Source organism: Nannospalax galili, unplaced genomic scaffold (assembly GCF_000622305.1).
Source record: "Nannospalax galili isolate Female #2095 unplaced genomic scaffold, S.galili_v1.0 scaffold24, whole genome shotgun sequence".
NCBI classification, from domain to species: domain Eukaryota; kingdom Metazoa; phylum Chordata; class Mammalia; order Rodentia; family Spalacidae; genus Nannospalax; species Nannospalax galili.
Window position 1 is genome coordinate 2,485,628 of NW_008352654.1, and position 18,370 is coordinate 2,503,997.

Below are 18,370 nucleotides of genomic sequence, written 5' to 3' on the forward strand. Positions count from 1 at the left end.
GGTGAAAGGGTGAATGAGGCTTAGGGAGTCCCGGCGCGGAGAGCTGCGCTATAGACTTACCCCAAGAGGCCTGAGGATAGTAGTCTAATAAATATTTTTTAAGAAAACAGATTTCCTTTTGACCACATTTCGTTTATGAAAGTTCAGTCCCAGTTTGGTAATTTTAATTCATATCTACCTTTTACCATTCATATATTTTCTTTGGCACTCTGGAAGAAATAAAGAAAACAAAAAATGAGATTCCAAACCAAATGGCTTTTTAACACTCTGCAAAACTTCTATTTGCTATAAGAAAATAAAATTATTTTTATCTTAGTTTTTATGTGAAAAAAATATATAGATAAGATTTTAGAATTAATCATGGAGATACTCTCAGTCATTTTGAGTAAGTTTCCTTTGCATTGCCCTGAGTACATTTTTCATCCTACTTTCTTTCTTCCATAAAAATTCTTTCCTGTCAGTGCCAGGAATGGATCCTTCTTGACATTGTCTTCCTCTTTTAGTCACTAAATGCTCCTAGTCTTAGAAGAGTTGTGAGCTTAGTAGGATTTGCAAGAGTTGTTAATAAGTAGCAGTGTTTTATCCTTTTTTTTTTCTTCTATGTTTATACAGTGTTTTATTTCTAAGACCCAGTGATTGGGTTTGGATCCAGGTCCTGAGTTTGATTCCCACCACTGGGGAAAAAAAGAAAAGGAAGGGAGGGAGGGAGGGAGGGAGGGAAGGAAGGAAGGAAGGAAGGAAGGAAGGAAGGAAGGAAGGAAGGAAGGAAGGAAGGAAGGAAGGAAGGAAGGAAAATTCAGTAATTTCTCTCTAGGTATTTGACTTTTATTTATGGGAATTATTTGTTGTGTATTAGAGAAGATAGTTGATCTACATAAGTGTGTGGATTTTACAGTTATTCAGTGACTTGGAGGGATGATCCCTATTATATCATTATAATAAATTTGTTTACTGGCAAAAATTGAAGACCTCTAATTATGTGTACTTATGTCATTAACAACAATTTTATAAGACATTATTCTCATTTTACAGATGAGGAAACTGAGACTTGGTGAAGTTATGAAACTTGTCCAAAGTCACACAGCTTGTAAAGGGCACAGTCAAGATTCAGAGCCAGGTCTGTCTAACTTCAAACCTATTAATCATGGCTAGGACATACTTTGAAATAGCTGTGAAGTACCATCCTATGCTAAGTTGTTATTGGTATTAGTATTGTGGTCCTTTTTTTTTTTTTTTAAAGGAAACGGTCTTATTATGTAGCTCTGGCCAGTATGGAACTCACTGTGTAGACCAGGAGGGTCCCAAACTCACAGAGACCTGCCTACCTCTGCTTCTTTAGTGCTGGGATTAAAGGTGTGTGCCACCATACCCAGCTTACTTAACTCTTAAGAGTAACTTTAATGGTGAAGTTTTTGTCCTTCATAAAAATTTCATTTTTCTGGGGCTGGAGAGATGGCTCAGCGGTTAGGAGCACTGACTGCTCTTGCAGAGGACCTGGGTTCGATTCCCAGCACCCACATGGCAGCTACAAACCATCCTTAACTCTAGTTCCAAGGGAATCCAAAGCCCTCTTCTGACTTCCGTGGCATTGCACGACATGGGTGCACTCACATACATCCAGGCAATACACTTATACACATGAGATTAAAAAAAAGAAAAAAAATTTTCATTTTTCTTTTCAACATTGTGAAAGCAGTACAGCATAGTGGCTAAGGGTTGAGGTCTGGAGACAGACAAGCTGGGTACAGGTTTCTGGGCTTCTCTGCTTACTTGTGTGACATTGGGAAAGTTACTTAATTTCTTGTATCTCAGTTTTCCTTTCTGTAAAAATCCTAAAAGTGGTGTTGTTCACCTGATAGGATTGTTGTGGACATTAAATAATTTAATACATGTTAGGCACTTGAAACAGTGCCTGGCACCTAATAGATTTAGTAAATGTCAGCTAAGTGTTTTTAGCAACTAGTAAAACACAATCATTAAATTTATTTATTTTTATGTGTGTGAGTTTTTGCTTGCATGTATGAGTGCACCCATGCATGCAATACCTGCAGAGGCCAGAAGAGGGTGTCAGGTCCCCTGGAAGTGGAGTTAAAGATAGCTGTTAGCTGCCGCATGGATGCTGGAAACTGAACCTGGGTCCTCCACAAGAGCAGCTAGTGCTTTTAACTGATAAGCCATCTCTCCAGCCCTATTATTTTTAATTCTCTAATAGGACATTTAGATAGTGCAAAGGTTAGGTTGCAATATGCATCAACTAAAATTTGAATTAATTAGATCTAGAAAAAAATAACTCATTTAATCACATTCGGATATAATTCAGATGTATCGTAAAGCACATTGGACAGCTATTCAAGGATCTTACATATTGTATTAGTTACTTTTGCATCACTGTAATGCAGCACCTGACAGAAACAACTTAAGAAAGATTTATTTGGGCTCACATCTTCAGAGGGTCTGAGGCCATAATGGCAGTGAAGACATGGTAGAGCCACAGAGTTCATGAGTTAAGAGTGTATAGCAGAGGCTGTTCATATCACAGCGGACCAGGAAGCAGAGAGTAAGACAGTAAGTAGGCAGGGATAACACACCCCCAAGGACCTGTCCCCAGTGACTCACCTCCACATAAGCCCCACTTCCCAGTGTTTCTGGAACCTTTCAAGATAGTGCCACTACACAGGGATCAAGCATTTAAAACATGAGCCAGTAGAAGATAATTCAGTTTCAAACCATAACACATTTATAATAAGACCACACATAGGTCTACTCAAGACATCTTTTGAGCCCCAAAAGATCATATTCTGAATATGTTTTGTCTCTTTTCCTCCTTGACTATTGTTTCAGACTAAATGTCTGCCTTTAAGGAGATGATATTTCCTGTTGATAGACATCACTAACAACCAAAATCCTGTATGTTCTGTGTTTACTTTCACTACAGCTTAATTACAGAAAAATACCCATGATTAGTGATTAAGTTTATACCAATTACTTAAGTATTTGTGAATAGGAGATAACCCCTACAAAAATTCAGAAGCCATTATTTAATGAATTTGGGGCCATGAGATGGCTTACTCTAAGCCTGATAGACTGAGTTCAATCCCTGGAACTCACATGATAGGAGGAGAGAACCAGCTCCTGTAAATTGCCCTCGGACCACCACATGTGTGCACATATACACAAAAGTAAATAAGTAAAGCATTACAAAAAGAATTGGAATAGCCAGAGCCAGGCATGGTGGTGCACGCCTTTAATTCCAGCACTCTGGAGGCAGAGGCAGGATCTCTGTGAGTTCAAGGCCAGCCTGGTCTACATAGTGAGTTCCAGGACAGCTGGGGCTACAGGGAGACCCTGTTTAAAAAAAAAAAAAAAAAAAAAAAAAAAAAAAAGAATTGGAGCCAAGCATGCTGGTGCACTCAGGAGGCTGAGGCAGGTGAATCTCTGCTGTGAGATTGAGGCCAGCCTTGTCTACATAGCATGTTCCAGGCCAGCTGAGGCTAAAGGGAGACCCTGTCTCAAAAAGACAACCCCCCAAAAAAGAATTGGACTAGCCTTGTATATGAATCATAATCGTATGTGTGTGTATATATATATATGATTTTTCATTCATATATATATTTTTTTTTGGTCTTTTTTGAGACAGAGTCTCCCTGTAGCCCCAGCTGTCCTGGAACTCACTATGTAGACCAGGCTGGCCTTGAACTCACAGAGATCCACCTGCCTCTGCCTCCTGAGTGCTGGGATTAAAGGCATGCGCCACCACGCCTAGCTCATTTATATATTTTTATATGACTTTTCATATATATTTTCATTTATGCATACATTTAACTTTTTATTTTATAAATAAACATCTTGATCACAGTACATCTTTCTATGCACTATGTACTATATATATATTTTTAAATGCCTTCCACTAAGGTATTTTTCCTCAAAAATCTCTTAAATCTCCTCTTGTGCTTTTGTTGTTGTTGTTGTTGTCTTAATTTGGTCTTTTTGAGACAGGGTCTCCCTGTAGTGGGGCTGGCTTGGAACTCACTGTAGACCAGGCTGGCCTTGAGCTCAGAGAGATCCACCTGCCTCTGCCTCCCAAGTGCTGGGATTAAAGGCGTGCACTACTGCGCCCAGCTTTGTTTTTTGTATATCTGTTAGAAGCCTTATCTTTGTCACTACTGCAAATATTATATTTTTTCCATTTTATGTTTGCTAATATAAGTTTTAAATTCACAGACATGTATGTTTAGCCACCTTCCTAAATTATTTTATTGATTCTGTCTATAAATGTTTTTGTTTTGTTTTGTTTGGGGGTTTTCTGTTTGTTTATTTTGAGACAGAGTCTTCTGGGGAATTTCCTGTGTAGAACAGACTGGTGTCCCTTTCACAGCGATTCTCCTGCCTGGGTCTTCTGAGTGATAGGATTAAAGGATATGTGTCACCATGCCTAACTCCTTTTTTTTTTTTTAATTAAAAAATTATTTCCCCAGCACTTGAGAGGCAGAGGTAGGAGGATCTCTGTGAGTTTAAGGCCAGCTTGGTCTACATAGTGAGTTCCAGGACAACTAGGGCTACAGGGAGATGTCTCAAAAAGACACAAAAAAAAAATTTTTTTTTTTGGAGGGGAATCTTTTTGAGAAGGATGTCTCCCTATAGCCCCAGCTGGCCCAGAACTCATTTTGTAGACCAGGCTGGCCTTGAACTCACAGAGATCCACCTGACTCTGCCTCCCGAGTGCTGGGACTAAAGGCGTGCACCACCACGCCTGGCTCTAATTTAAAAAAAATTTTAATATTTTTATTTTATGTGTATGAGTGTATTGCCTGCATATATGTAAGTGTACCCATGTCATACAATGCCTGAGGCGGTCAGAAGGCCTTTTATTCCCCTGGAACTGGAATTACAGGTGGTTGTTAGCTGCCATGTGGGTGCTGGCATTCAAACCCAGGTCCTCTGCAAGAGCAGCTAATGCTCTTAACTGCTGAGCCATCTCTCCAGTCCCACACCTAATTTCTATCTATAAATGTTTCGAAGTTTTCTCTTTAAAATTTTTTTAACAATTTTATTTACACACACACACACACACACAACACACACTGTATTGTGATTATATTCAACTCCCATTACTGTCTGGTATCCCTCTTTCTTTCCTGCTGAATCTCTTTTTCCCCTTGATCAAGAGGCATTCCCACCTAGTCTTTGGCTACACCATTAGAGAAAACGATAATCTCCCCCACTTTTCCCTAGCAATCATTAATAGTCATTAGCTCCTCAGGAAGGGATGGGGTCTCATGGGAACTCTTCCATCTGTGATGGAAAGTTAAAGAATCCAATCTTGTGGTTCTCTTCATAGCTGCTGTGGGTTCATGGTTGCAGTGGCAATGTCATATCTAGATGGCAACATTTCATGATAATCTTTCTCATCCTCCCATTTTTAAATTCTTTTCTTCCTCTCTTTTGTGTTGTTCCCTGGCCTTTGGTGAGGGGGGTGCAGATATCCAGTTTAAGTCTGAGCACTCAGCAATCATTTTTTTTCTCAGGACTTTGACCAGATATGAGTCTCTACATTAACTGCTATCCTATACAAAAAAGGAGCTTCTCTTTTCCAGACTGAGAGCACCCTCGTCTAAAGGTTTGACAATGTGTTCATTTACAAAGGTAGTGTGCTGTTTCCCTCATAGGCTTGTGCCCTCCACATCCATAGGCTTTTGACCAGGTTTATAATAGCCATTATATATCAAATCCAATCACAACATGGATGATTATCCCCAAAATAGTCATGCCACTATTAATAGCACCAGTAGGCGTATCTTACCTGATGAGTCAATACTGCACCATACATAGTCTTCAACTGAGTGAGAATGTTGATAGAGGTTTTTTTTTTTTTTTTTTTTTTGCATTTTCAGAATTGTTCTTGCTATTCTGATTGCTTTTCCATATTTCCCAAGAGGGCGATTTTACCTGATGAGTCAATATTGCCCCATGAAATGTGTTTAACTGAGGTAGAATTTTTATAGGGGTTTTTTTTTTTTTTTTTTTTTCCTCAGCAGCCTACTTAGCATCTTCTGGCATTGTGAACCCTAGCCAACAGGAAAGGAGTTTCTAGCTTAGCTATATCTTGATTTCTCTGTGTCCTATAACCAAAATGTGTGATGTTTTCAGGAATAGTTTTGGAGGGCAAACCAAGAGCAATGTTACACCTGTATTGTTTTAGGAGCCTCTGAGACCTCTCTGGCCAACAACTCATAGGGCAGTATCCTGCACCTGGTACTGGGGCTCTTGTTTAAAAGCCTGTGACTTCTAGGAGCAGCACTGTCTAACCATGTAGGGTACCTCTGCTCCAAGCTCTTTTTAAGAAATTTTTTCAGTATTTTTTAACATAAGTTTATTTATTATGCATGCATTCCACAGCATATATAAGGAGAGCAGAGAATAACTTGCAGGAGTTGATTCTCTCCTTGTGCCATGTGGGATCCCAGGGATCAAATTTAGGTTATCCAGTTTGGCAACAGGTGCCCTTGCCCACCAAGCAACCTTGCCAGCTCTTTTTAATTTTTATTTTTAAAATATAAATTTACTTTTAAAATTATATTTAGGGGCTGGAGAGATGGCTCAGCAATTGGGGGTGCTGGCTACTCTTGCAGAGGACCCAGGTCCAATTCCTAACCCCCCAATGACTGCTAACAACCGTCCATAACTCCAGTTCCAGGGATCCGACGCCCTCTTCTGACCTCTGCAGGTATTGCATGACATGGGTACACTTACAAACATGCATGACACAGGTGCTCTTATATATATGCAGGCAATCACTCATAAAATAAAATAAAAATCATAAATGAAATATTGAAAAATTATATTGGCCCCTTTAATCTTTGGTTATACTTTCCTTTTGGGTGTTTAAGGCCATACCGTTGGCCCAGATAAACCAACTTATTTTAACTCTTAAGGTCATTTGAGGATCTGTTCCTCAGGGGTCTCACGGGCTTGGGAGGAGCCCCTAGCTCCTTTCTTTTACAAGTTCTGCCTATGTGAAGATAAGTCAAAGGTCCTGCTCGATCATGGCTAGCTTTGCTTGGAAGCATGGAGGAAATGTTTCCTCTGTGTTGACCCTCCTCTTTGTAGACTGGAGAGGAAGCATGGAAATTTACATCATGTTAATTAGTTGAGGTAATAAACATTACCATTGAAATCTACCCGATGACTTTATAGACATACGTCTGTAAGGAACAATATATTCTAAAGTGAAATGGAGATCTTTTTTAAAGGTTAAAAAACTCATTCAATTTTATGTCTTACAGGGCTTATACTGAGTTCAATATTGTATAACTGTATTACCTCAACTGTGAACCTAGAAACTTGCACCCACTTACACACATACAGGCAATATGCTCATATAAATACAATAAAATGATTAAAAAAAATTTTTTTTGATCTTTTTGAGACAGGGTCTCCCCTGTAGCCCTAGCTGTCCTGGAACTCACTATGTAGACCAGGCTGGCCTTGAACTCACAGAGATCCACCTGCCTCTGCCTTTAATCCCAGCACTCAGGAGGTAGAGGCAGGTGGATCTCTGTGAGTTTGAGGCCAGCCTGGGCTACAGAGTGAGTTCCAGGCCAACTGGAGCTACAGGGAGATCCTGTCTTAAAAGTACCCAAAAAACCCTCTTTTCTGACAGCTAATGAAGCAAAGTAATTTTTAGTTTTAATATTGAAAAATTAGAATAATATGTTGTTAATTATTTTTCTTTGAAAATGCTCTACATGGCATAATTTTATGATATAATAATGTAGCAGTCATGGTATACTAACATATTGCAGCCTGTTTTTTAAAATTTTAAGCTAAAATACAAACAAATTCAAATTTACCAAAAGCTAAATTTATATGAGAACTAAATGAATGTTTCCTTTGAAAATTGACACTTAAAAAAATAAGCCAAGCTGGTTGTGTTGACACACACCTGCAGTCCATTGCTTGGGAGGAGCAGGAGGATAACAAGTTTGAGGTCATCTTTAGCTGCATAGGGAGGTCACAGTCAGCTTAGGCTACATGAGACCATCTCTCATGAAGGAACACTTTGTTTTCTTTACCTTTCCTTGAATCTGTTTGTAAATTAACTTCTACTAGAAAACTATAAGCTTTAAATTTGAATTTTATTAGTTCTGTAACTAACTAATGTGTTTATTAATTTAACTGTTTGTGATAAAGCTTGTAGCTGTTTATTTGACTGACTGCCTAGGTGGAGCACTGAACAAATGGTAGAATTGAGTAAGTTGAAAATTGTTCCTTGGCTCACACCGCCACACAAACATGGCTTGATAAGCCATAATGTATATGTCAGAATGCATGAAATCCAGAGGAGAGGGTATGGGAGAGGTTGCAGATAGGGAAGGGGGTCTGAATATGATCAAGATATATGAAATTAACAAAAATCCAATTAAAAATTTAAAAAAACTTATTTCTTGGGACTGGAAGAGCCCCAAGTTAAGAGCACTAGCCCAACAGTTAAGAACACTAGCTGCACTTGCAGAAGACCCAGGTTCCCAACATCCACATGGTGACTAACAATCATCTATAACTTGCCTCCATGGGCATTACACACAACATGGGTACACTTACATACACACAGGCAAAACTCTCATATACACATAAAATAAAAATAAATTATCAAAAATTGTTTCTTGTTAGGCTAATTTTTAAGCAGTTAGACCAATAGCTAATATAATCCACAGTTTTTAGGATTCATAGCCTGAGTAGTAGATTGACCTCCTTGTGGCATCTGTATGCATATATGCCATTATACTTTGTTCTCATTCATTCCCCTGCCCCTCCAGCTCATCCCCTTCCTTCCCTCAGTAGTACTCCTTCTGCTTTCTTATCGTGTGGATTCCATTATTCTATTTCCCACCTCCCTTCAGATCTTCTCTTTTCATGACCTAGGCACACTAATTTTTGGAACTATTAACCTTAACAGTAGGATAGTTCATCACAGAGTAAGTTTTCAGTTTTTATTAAACCACATAAATTTGAATGGAGAGGAGGATGCCTTTAGGGATGAGGGGTGATGATTTAAGTTAGTGTGTGTGAAGCAACATCAATGTACCCAAATAGAGAAATTTGAATCAAAGAGCAAGATCTTAAAGTACAAATGGGAGAAGTCATTACACATAGGGTGATGGTTTGTGTTATTTCCTAAAGAATGGTTGTATAAATAAGAGAGTGCAGATTGAAGCATGCTATGTAGAGAATACCTTCAGTGGTTAGAGAAAGTAGAGGACGCCCTCTGTCAAAAGAATTAAGTGAAGATAGACCAGAGGAGTATTGGGGAAGAAAGGGGTCTAGGGAGGAAGGAAGTATATAAAAGAACTGGAGTCGTGGCATCACATGCATTGTAGCATTCGTGTGCCCATAAACACTTGCACATGTACACAGTAAGTAAATAGATGTGAAAGAAGTTTTGGAAAATTTTTTTCTAAATTTAACCATTAAATAGTATATAGTTACCTTTGTAAATTCTAGTATAATGGCGCTTTCTTAAAAAATAAAATTAGGGCTGGAGAGATGGGTCACCTGTTAAGAACACTGGTTGTTCTTGCAGAAGACCCAGGTTCGAATCCCAGCACCCACATGGCAGCTAACAACTGTCCGTAACACCAGTCCCAGGGGATCCAACGGCCTCTTCTGTCCTCTGCAGGCATTGCATGACACGGGTGCACTAACACACATGCAGGCAATACACTCATACACATAAAATAAAAAAACAAAATATTTTAAAAATAAAATTAGCCTATAGGACAAGATAATTCTTAATTCTTAGACTTATGGAAATATATCTATCACTGTGTTCAACTAGGACTTATGTTCTCAAGCCAGTGGTGGTAGTTTATTAAGAAGTAGCAAGCACTAAGTGTGATGGTGCATGCCTTTAATTCTAGCACTCAGAAGACAGAGGCAGGCAGATCTCTGTGAGATCAATGCCAGCCTGGTCTACATAGTGAGGTCCAGGTCAGCTGGGGCTACAGGGAGACGCTGTCTCAAAAAAGACCAAAGGGGAAGAAAAAAAGTAGCAAGCAAGATATCATTGCTATATTTTTATATTTTACAAATTCATATTAAAACTATTTTGTCACTACATTTCAAAAGTTTCCTAGCTATGAAACCCTTTCCTTAAAGTTTTACATGGAACTCCAGCGTAGAAATCAGATAAAATGAATCTTGTCTGAAGTTGTGATAGGGACCAGGAGCTTCTCCTAAGAGTGTCCAGTCTTCAGCCTCCCTTACTTTCCTTCTAAACAACCAGTGGCACCTGAGCCATTTCATTGCAAGCTACTTGGAGTATAATTTGAGAATTATTAATATGTAATGCTTTGTGGAAATGCTGATCGCAAACCATTTGAGTACTGAAAGTGACAAGATATGTAAACCCAAATTATTTTGACATTTTTATTCTGTTATTCAGCAGCCAGAATAGTACATCAGTAAATCTCTACCCAGAGATCTCCAATATAGACAGTGGGTGAAGTCTTTTGTCAGTAGGAAACTGGTCTATTGCATCTGTAGTCTCTTCCAGCACTGATTATTCTCTGCTCATTGTATGTGTAGACATGTCCTACCTACTAAGTAGTCTCTGTTACGATGGAGGTTTCTTTTCTATTTCTTCAAATGACAAGCACTGTATTACGATGCAGAGGTACTAATTAAACAAGTAGGATACAGCCTACCTAATTAAGGAAATAGAAATTGCCCTAAGGTTTGTTGAGTACAATAATAGAAGTCAGCAAAAAAAAAAAAAAAAAAAACCTTTAATATGAGTCATATGAAAGTAAACAGACCTAATCAAAGCCAGGTAAGGGCTTGTTAGGAAAAAAAAAAAAAAAAGCTAGCTTCTCTAGACAAGTTAACACCTAAGCTAACACAAAACATGAGTAGAGCTTAACAGGGGGCAGGTAATTTTTTTGCCCCTGGGCAGACAGAGGTGCTGAAAAACGGCAGACTTTGGAGGACTGTAAGTAATGTGTTACAGCTAGACCTTAGCTTGTGAATGGACACTGGCAAGAGAAAGTGTAAGGTAAAGACTGTTTGCCATACTGAGCATTTGGACTTTGGCTTGAAGGTGGTATAAAGCAATTGGAGGAATTTTTGTTGTTGTTGTTTTAAAAAAATTTTTTTTATTTTATGTGTATGCATGTGTTGCCTCCATGTAGGTCAGTGCACCCGTGTCATGCAATGCCTGTGGAGGATAGAAGAGGCTGTCAGATCCCCTGGGACTGGAGTTACAGACAGTTGTTAGCTGCCATGTGGATGCTGGGATTCGAACCTGGGTCTTCTACAAGAACAACCAGTATTCTTAACCACTGAGCCATCTCTCCAGCCCCTCAACTGGAGGATTTTAAGTAGAGTGATTTCATGGGTTTTAGAAAGCTGACAGTAATCAGAATAGATTGGAATAGAATGGGCCTTTGAAGCTGAATTCAAGTAATAGCTTTCTAAGAATAAATTAAATGAATATGTCTCAGAATAGTCGAACTGGAAGCTGACCATAGTAGTACAAGCCTGTAATCCTGTTTTAACTACTATAAAGGCTTAAGGAGGAGGGTTGAGAGTTCAAGGCCAGCCTCAGCAACATAGTAAGTCCCCATCTCAAAATGTTACGTCATCTATCCATCTTTCTTTCCTTCATCCTTCTTTCCTTTCTTTTGTAAGGCAGCATTCCCCTGTAGCCCCAACTTCCTGGAACCTGCTACATAGACCAGGCTGGGCTAGATCTCACAGAGATCTGCTTGCTTCTGCCTCTCGGTGCTGGGGTTAAAGATGTATGCCACCACACCTGGTTTTACATTATTTCTTAATCTCACAGTGACCCTCGAAAGTAGCAGTCATTACTATATCTTTTTTAAAAATATTTTATTTTTATATTTTTATGTTGTATGTATTGCCTGCACGTAGGTAAGTGCACCTGTGTCATGCAATACCCACGGAGGACAGAAGAGGCTGTTGGATCCCCTGGAACTGGAGTTACAGTTGTTAGCTGCCATGTGGGTGCTGGGATTCAAACCCAGGTCTTCTGCAAGAACAGCCAGCGTTCTTAACCACTGAGCCATCTCTCCAGCCCCAATTACCATATCTTTTTTTTTTTTTTTGGTCTTTTCAAGATGGTCTCTCGGTAGCCCCAGCTGTCCTGGAACTCACTATGTAGACCATGCTGGCCTTGAACTCACAAAGATCTGCCTACCTCTGCTTCCCAAGTGCTGGGGTTAAAGGCATGTGCCACCATGCCCCGCACCATACTTTTTTTTTTTTTGGTCTTTTTGAGACAGGGTCTCTCTGTAGCCCCAGCTGTCCTGTAACTCACTACATAGACCAGGCTGGCCTCGAACTCACAGAAATCTGCCTGCCTCCTGAGTGCTGGGATTAAAGGCATGTGCCACCACGCCTGGCACCATATCTTTTAAGGCTTAGAAAAATTAATTGTTTGCTTCAGGTATTGGGAACACTTAACCAACACAGTAATTGAGGTAATCGAAAAGAATCAGTTTAGGCCATTGCTATGATACTAATATACATTTACTTATTACACAGCAAACAGGAGCTTACCCAATCACCAGTCAGTTCAGGTTCACTGACATATTCATCACGGTGTTCTAATGGCAACATAGTGATCTGGCATGGTTTTGGTCAGGAGATCCAGCAGGAGTTCCAATTGTTAGACTATGAGTAACATGGAGTCCTGTCAGGCTGTCCTTCATCATGAAAGTTATATCCTGGTGGTTGGGCATGAGTGTGGCACACCCAGAGTCTGATTGGTGCTGCCCTAGTGGATGTGTCCAGTCAGTGTTTGGGTTTAGTGTGTTATTCCCAAAGTTCTCACTTTGGGTGCCTGCACGTAGTGGCATTATCACACCTTGATATTGGTTCAGCCATGTTTACATTTTTATTCCACATTCCACATTGTGTGACTCAGGTGTTCCATACATCAGGTCACACGGTCATAAGGGAGTGCAGCATTCAAACTCAGGTCTGTTTCACTGTAATGCTTACCACCTTCTTTCACCTGTGCCAATGTGCCTCCTTTACTTAAGCCAGATGTTGACCAGAACCTCAGGCATGCACTCAGTATTTATTAATCCAGAGTGCTCGTTGGACCTCAGTCATTCAATAAGGACATATGAACAGCCCTTCTGCTTACCAGTTCCAGGAAACCAGGAAGTAAACAGGGAACATACTAGAATCCTGTCCTTACAGAGCTTATGCTCTAATGGAAAACAGTTAATACAAACAAAGAAGTGATTGGGTTTCAGACAGTGGTTTTTAAAAAGATATCACAAAGAAAGCAAGTCCAGAGGAAAAGGAGAGTGGTGATAAGACCATTTCTTCTGCAGTAGGTGTCTGCACCCCTCGCAGAGCTTCCAGCAGAACCATGTTGGGCCAGAGTGTCCAGAAGTTCACCACCTCTGTGGTCCACTGTGGCCACTATGAGGAGGGCCCCGGGAAGAATTTGCCATTTTCAGTGGATAACAAGTGGCGGTTACTGGCTATGATGACTGTGTTCTTTGGATTTGGGTTTGCTGCATCTTTCTTTATAGTTAGGCACCAACTACTTAAGAAATAAGGATGTTTTACTTCATCCATTTAACAGATATGAAGAATGTTTAAGAGGTACAATCTGAGAAGGGGATTAAACTCTTGAACTCATACCGGATATAATTGTAAATAAACTATGATGTGAACAACAACAAAAAAAGATATCACACAAAAAAAGGCAGGCTGGGGGATATATCTTCTTTGCTTGTGGGTTCCAACCCCAGCACCAAGGGAGGTGACAGAATAAGATAGAAAAAAATGAAAATGATGAGGAAGGGCTCAGAGGTAGAGAGCTTGCCTGCTATGTACAAGGCCATAATTTTAATATCCAACCCTGTAAAAAGAGAAAAAGGATAACTAGGAGGCCTTTCTGTTGACCTAAGCAGTGTGATCTATTCTGGTCTAGTATCTAATGCTCTTCGAATCAGGATATTTTCTTACATTTCTCCTGTCTACCAGTAATAAAGATAATTACAAATGGCAAGGATGGGGAGGAGGATGAGTGAAAATGAATGAACAGTGGGATGGGATGAATTCAAACCATACTATGGAGGTAAAATCACCTTAGTTTAGCTTAAGTTTCAGACAGATTTTTTAAAAAGGTATCACAGTGAAAATGTGAAAATGAGTCAATAGTGGGCAAGGGATGAATTCAAGCGATACTAAGGAGGTAAAATCAGTACTTATAGGTCACAGAAAGAATGGATGGAGAGCTGGGGATGAAGCCCAGTAAGTAGAGTGTGTGCCTAGCATGTATGATGTCTTGGGTTCAGTCCTCAGCACCACAGAGCGGTATATGATAATACCATAATGAAACCCATCGCTTTGTGGCAGTGTGAACCTAAAACTAAAATTTTTTCTAAGCAAACAGAGAGATGGTTTTCAGGTATTTGACCAGGCCAAGTAGGTAGGTAGCAGTTGCTAAGAGAAAGAAATTAAGGAGGGCTGGAAGATTGCTCAGTGGTTATAGCACTTACTGTTCTTGCAGAGAGCCGGGCACGGTGGTGCACACCTTTAGTCCCAGCACTTGTAAGTCAGAGGCAGGTGGATTCTGTGAGTTCAAGTCCAGCCTGGTCTACATAGTGAATTCCCGGCCAACTGGAGCTACAGGGAGACCCTGTCTCAAAAAGACCGAAAAAAAAAAAAAAGAGAGAGAGAGAGAAAGAAAAGAAACTGTTTTTGCAGAGGACCCAGGTTCAGTTCCCAGCATCAACATACAGCTCACAGCTGTCTGTAATGCTAGTAACTCTAATTCCATCAGATCCAGTGCCTTCTTACCTCCGTGGGTACTGCACACATACATTGCATATATATACAGTGCAGAGAAACAGACATACACATAAAAATAAAAATTTTTTAAAGAAATTAAGAAAGGTGGGGGCTGGAGAGATGGCTCAGTGATTGGGAGCACTGGCTGTTCTTCAAGAGGACCCAGGTTCAATTACCAGCACCCACATGGCGGCTAACAACCGTCTGTAACTTCAGTTCCAGGGGATCTGACACCCTCTTCTGACCTCTGTGGGCACTGCATGACACAGTTGCACTTATACAAAAGCAACCAATACACTCATATACATAAAATTAATAAATAAAATATTATTTTAAAAAAGAAAGAGGGCTGGAGAGATGGCTCAGCAGTTAAGGGCACTGACTGCTCTTCCAAAGGACCCAGGTTCAATTCCCAGCACCCACATGGCAGCTAACAACTGTCTGTAACTCCAGTTCCAGGGGATCCGACAGCCTCTTCTGTCCTCTGAGGACATTGCATGACACAGGAGCACTTATATACATCCAGGCAATATATGCATACACATAAAAAAATAAAAAAATATTTTAAAAAAGAAAAAGAAATGGTCTGCTTAAATTCATTTTTAGAAAATATAAGGACTTAGCCAGGTGTGGTGGTGCATGCCTTCAGTCCCAGTACTCAGGAGGCAGAAGCAGGCAGATCTCTGTGAGTTCAAGGCCAGCCTGGTCTACAAAATTAGTTCCAGGCCAGCTGGGGCTACAGGGAGACCCTGTCTCAAAAAGATGATTTAAAAAAAAAAGAGAGAAAGACAAGGACTTTTTGTATTCCTTTCAAAGCTTTTACAAATGATGTGTAGTAAGATTGGATTGTCTATATAAAATAGCTAGTTTTGTAATTGATCTGCTGTGATATTATGCATTTTAATATACAAAATGATTTTCCCCAGGATGCAACTTTGTGTCTCAAGTCTATCATTGGTGCCATGTAGGAATTAATACTCCTGACACAGAAGACAGATTTTTTATAATTTTCTCACATTATTTTCTAGAGTTAAGATCGCTTTGAGGCTACTTGAGGTAGTTTAATCTTTTCACAAAAGAATAAGCCATGTTCCTTAATAGAAAACTGAAGTATTAATTTCCATGTTTGGAAATTTTGCTCTGTAAAGGGATACTTCATCCATCATAATTATTCATTGCTTCTTAAATGTTCTGATTCTTTTTAGGTTTTACTTTTTAATTTTATGATTTCTGCTGCACTTTTGAGAGCATTCAAGAATTATGTCTTCCAGGAACTTAGAATGAATGAAGCTCAGTTGGTAGAGCACTTGCCTACCATTCATGAAGCCCCAAGTCAGTCCGCAGCATTACATACACTAGGACATGGGATTGTCAGCCTGTAATCTCAGCACTCAAGGGGTGTAGGCAGGAAGATCAAGAGTTCAAAGTCATCCTCAACTACATAGTGAATTCAGGACCAGCCTGGCCTATATAAGATCCTGTCTCAAAAAAGAAAAACAAGGCTGGAGAGAAGTCACAGCAGTTAAGGGCTTTTCTTACAGAGGACCCAGGTTTGATTCCCAACACCCACATGACTGCTAAAAACTATCCATAACTCCAGTTCCAGGGGACCTAGTGCTTTCTTCTAACCTCTGAGGACATTGCATGACACAGGTGCACTTGTACATATACAGGCAATATACTCATACACATAAAATAAAAATAATAAATAAAATATTTAAAAAAAACAAGCAAAACAAAAAAGATAACTGCAGTCTTGCCTTGTCCTGGTGTCTTCTAATAGTAAGCTAAAAGTGGGGCTGGAGAGATGGTTCAGCAGTTAAGAACACTGACTGGTCTTACAGAAGACCCATGTTCGAATCCCAGCACCCACATGGCAGCTAACAACTGTCCTAACCACAGTTCCAGGGGATTCAACAGCCTCTTCTGTCCTCCGTGGGCATTGCAGGACACAGGTGCACTTACCTACATGCAGGCAATACACGCATACACATAAAATAAAAATAATAAATATAAAAAAATTAGTAAGCTAAAAAGATCCCTATATTTCAGGGTTTTAGAATATTTTTCCTAATAATTAGGAGATTTTAAATTTTATTTCCATTTTATGTGTATGAGTGTTTGGCCTGCATATATGTAAGTACACCATGTGCATACAATGCCTGTGGAGGCCAGAAGAGGGCATTGGATCCCTTGGAACTGGAGTTAAAGACAGTTGTTAGTCACCATGTGGATATTGAGAGCCAAACCTAGATCCTCTGCAAGAGCAGCCAGTGCTCTTAACTACTGAGCCATTTCTCCAGCACCATATGAAACTTTTGTTTTATTTTGTCTTTTTGAGACAGGGTCTGTCTGTAGCCCTAGCTGGCCTGAAACTCGCTAGTAGACCAGGCTGGCCTTGAACTCACAGAGATCGCCTGCTTCTGCCTCCCGAGTGCTGGGATTAAAGGCATGTGCCATCACACCCGGCCCCATATGAAACTTTTAAAAATGTTTTCAGAAATCGGGGCTGGGCATGGTGGCATATACCTTTATTCCCAGCACTTGAGAGGCAGAGGCAGAGGCAGACAGATCTCTTGAGTTCAAGGCCAGCCTGCTCTACATAGCGAATTCAAGGCCAGCTGAAGCTACAGGGAGACCCTGTATCAAGAATACAAAAAAAAAAAAAAATGTTATAATTTGGCCTACATGTACAACTTTCTGTTTTCAGAACTGAGAACAGATTTAAGAAGTACATGAGGGACTGGAGAAGTTAGCTGTGTTTTTTGCAAGAACTAGTATTTGCAGTTGACTTTTCAGAACATAAAACAGTTCTGTTTGAACCTTCCATCACTCTAAGAGCAAATGTACTGACTATTCTTTTTTCCTTAAGCCATAACCTTTTACTTGGGACTTTAGTGTTTTGGGGGAATGGGGTCGTACTGAGATGATAATCCAAAGTTTTAATGTGTAAGAAGATGATAACTTTTTGAAATTTCTTTTACTTTGTCTACAGGTTATAAAAATTAACATGAACAAATTACGGCAAAGTTTTAGGAGAAAGAAAGATGTTTATGTTCCAGAGGCCAGTCGTCCACATCAGTGGCAGACAGATGAAGAAGGGGTTCGCACTGGAAAGTGTAGCTTCCCAGTTAAGGTAAAAATGGATGTTTCTATAATTCTCCGTGAGGAAAAAACTGATAGTCTATTGTATATGAAATGCCATTAATTGAAAGATCTCCCCCACAAAAAAACCCCTAATCTCTTCAATGATTAAATTAAATGAGGACATATTACAGTTAATGATTTTTTTATATATATTTAAGTAAGAATTTCTGGGCTAGAGAGATGGCTCAGTGGTTAAGAGCACTGACTGCTCTTGCAGAGGACCCGGGTTAGAGTCCAGTTCCAGGGGATCTAATGCTATCTTCTTACCTCTGCAGGCATTGCACAACACGGGTACACTTACATACATGCAGGCAGTACATTCATACACATACAATAAAAACAATAAATAAAATATTTTTTAAAAGAATTTCTGCTACATAATCTGGAATCA

At 39.7% G+C, this 18,370-nt stretch overlaps 1 protein-coding gene and 1 pseudogene across 16 annotated transcripts in view; both read left to right on the plus strand.

The window, feature by feature from the left end:
* Numb (NUMB endocytic adaptor protein) overlaps window positions 1–18,370 on the plus strand; it is a 163,257-nt gene that overhangs the window by 73,907 nt on the left and 70,980 nt on the right. For 11 of the 16 annotated variants that reach the window (XM_008849782.2, XM_029554396.1, XM_008849779.2 and 8 more), the window contains 2 exons: window positions 1,033–1,117; window positions 17,828–17,968. In XM_008849782.2, coding sequence (XP_008848004.1) covers window positions 17,843–17,968 — 126 coding nt within the window. In that variant the 5' untranslated portion in view covers window positions 1,033–1,117; window positions 17,828–17,842. The remainder of the gene's footprint in view (window positions 1–1,032; window positions 1,118–17,827; window positions 17,969–18,370) is intronic. The other 5 variants (XM_017802368.2, XM_029554400.1, XM_029554405.1 and 2 more) reach the window with 1 other exon arrangement.
* LOC103747386 lies at window positions 13,265–13,738 on the plus strand (annotated as a pseudogene).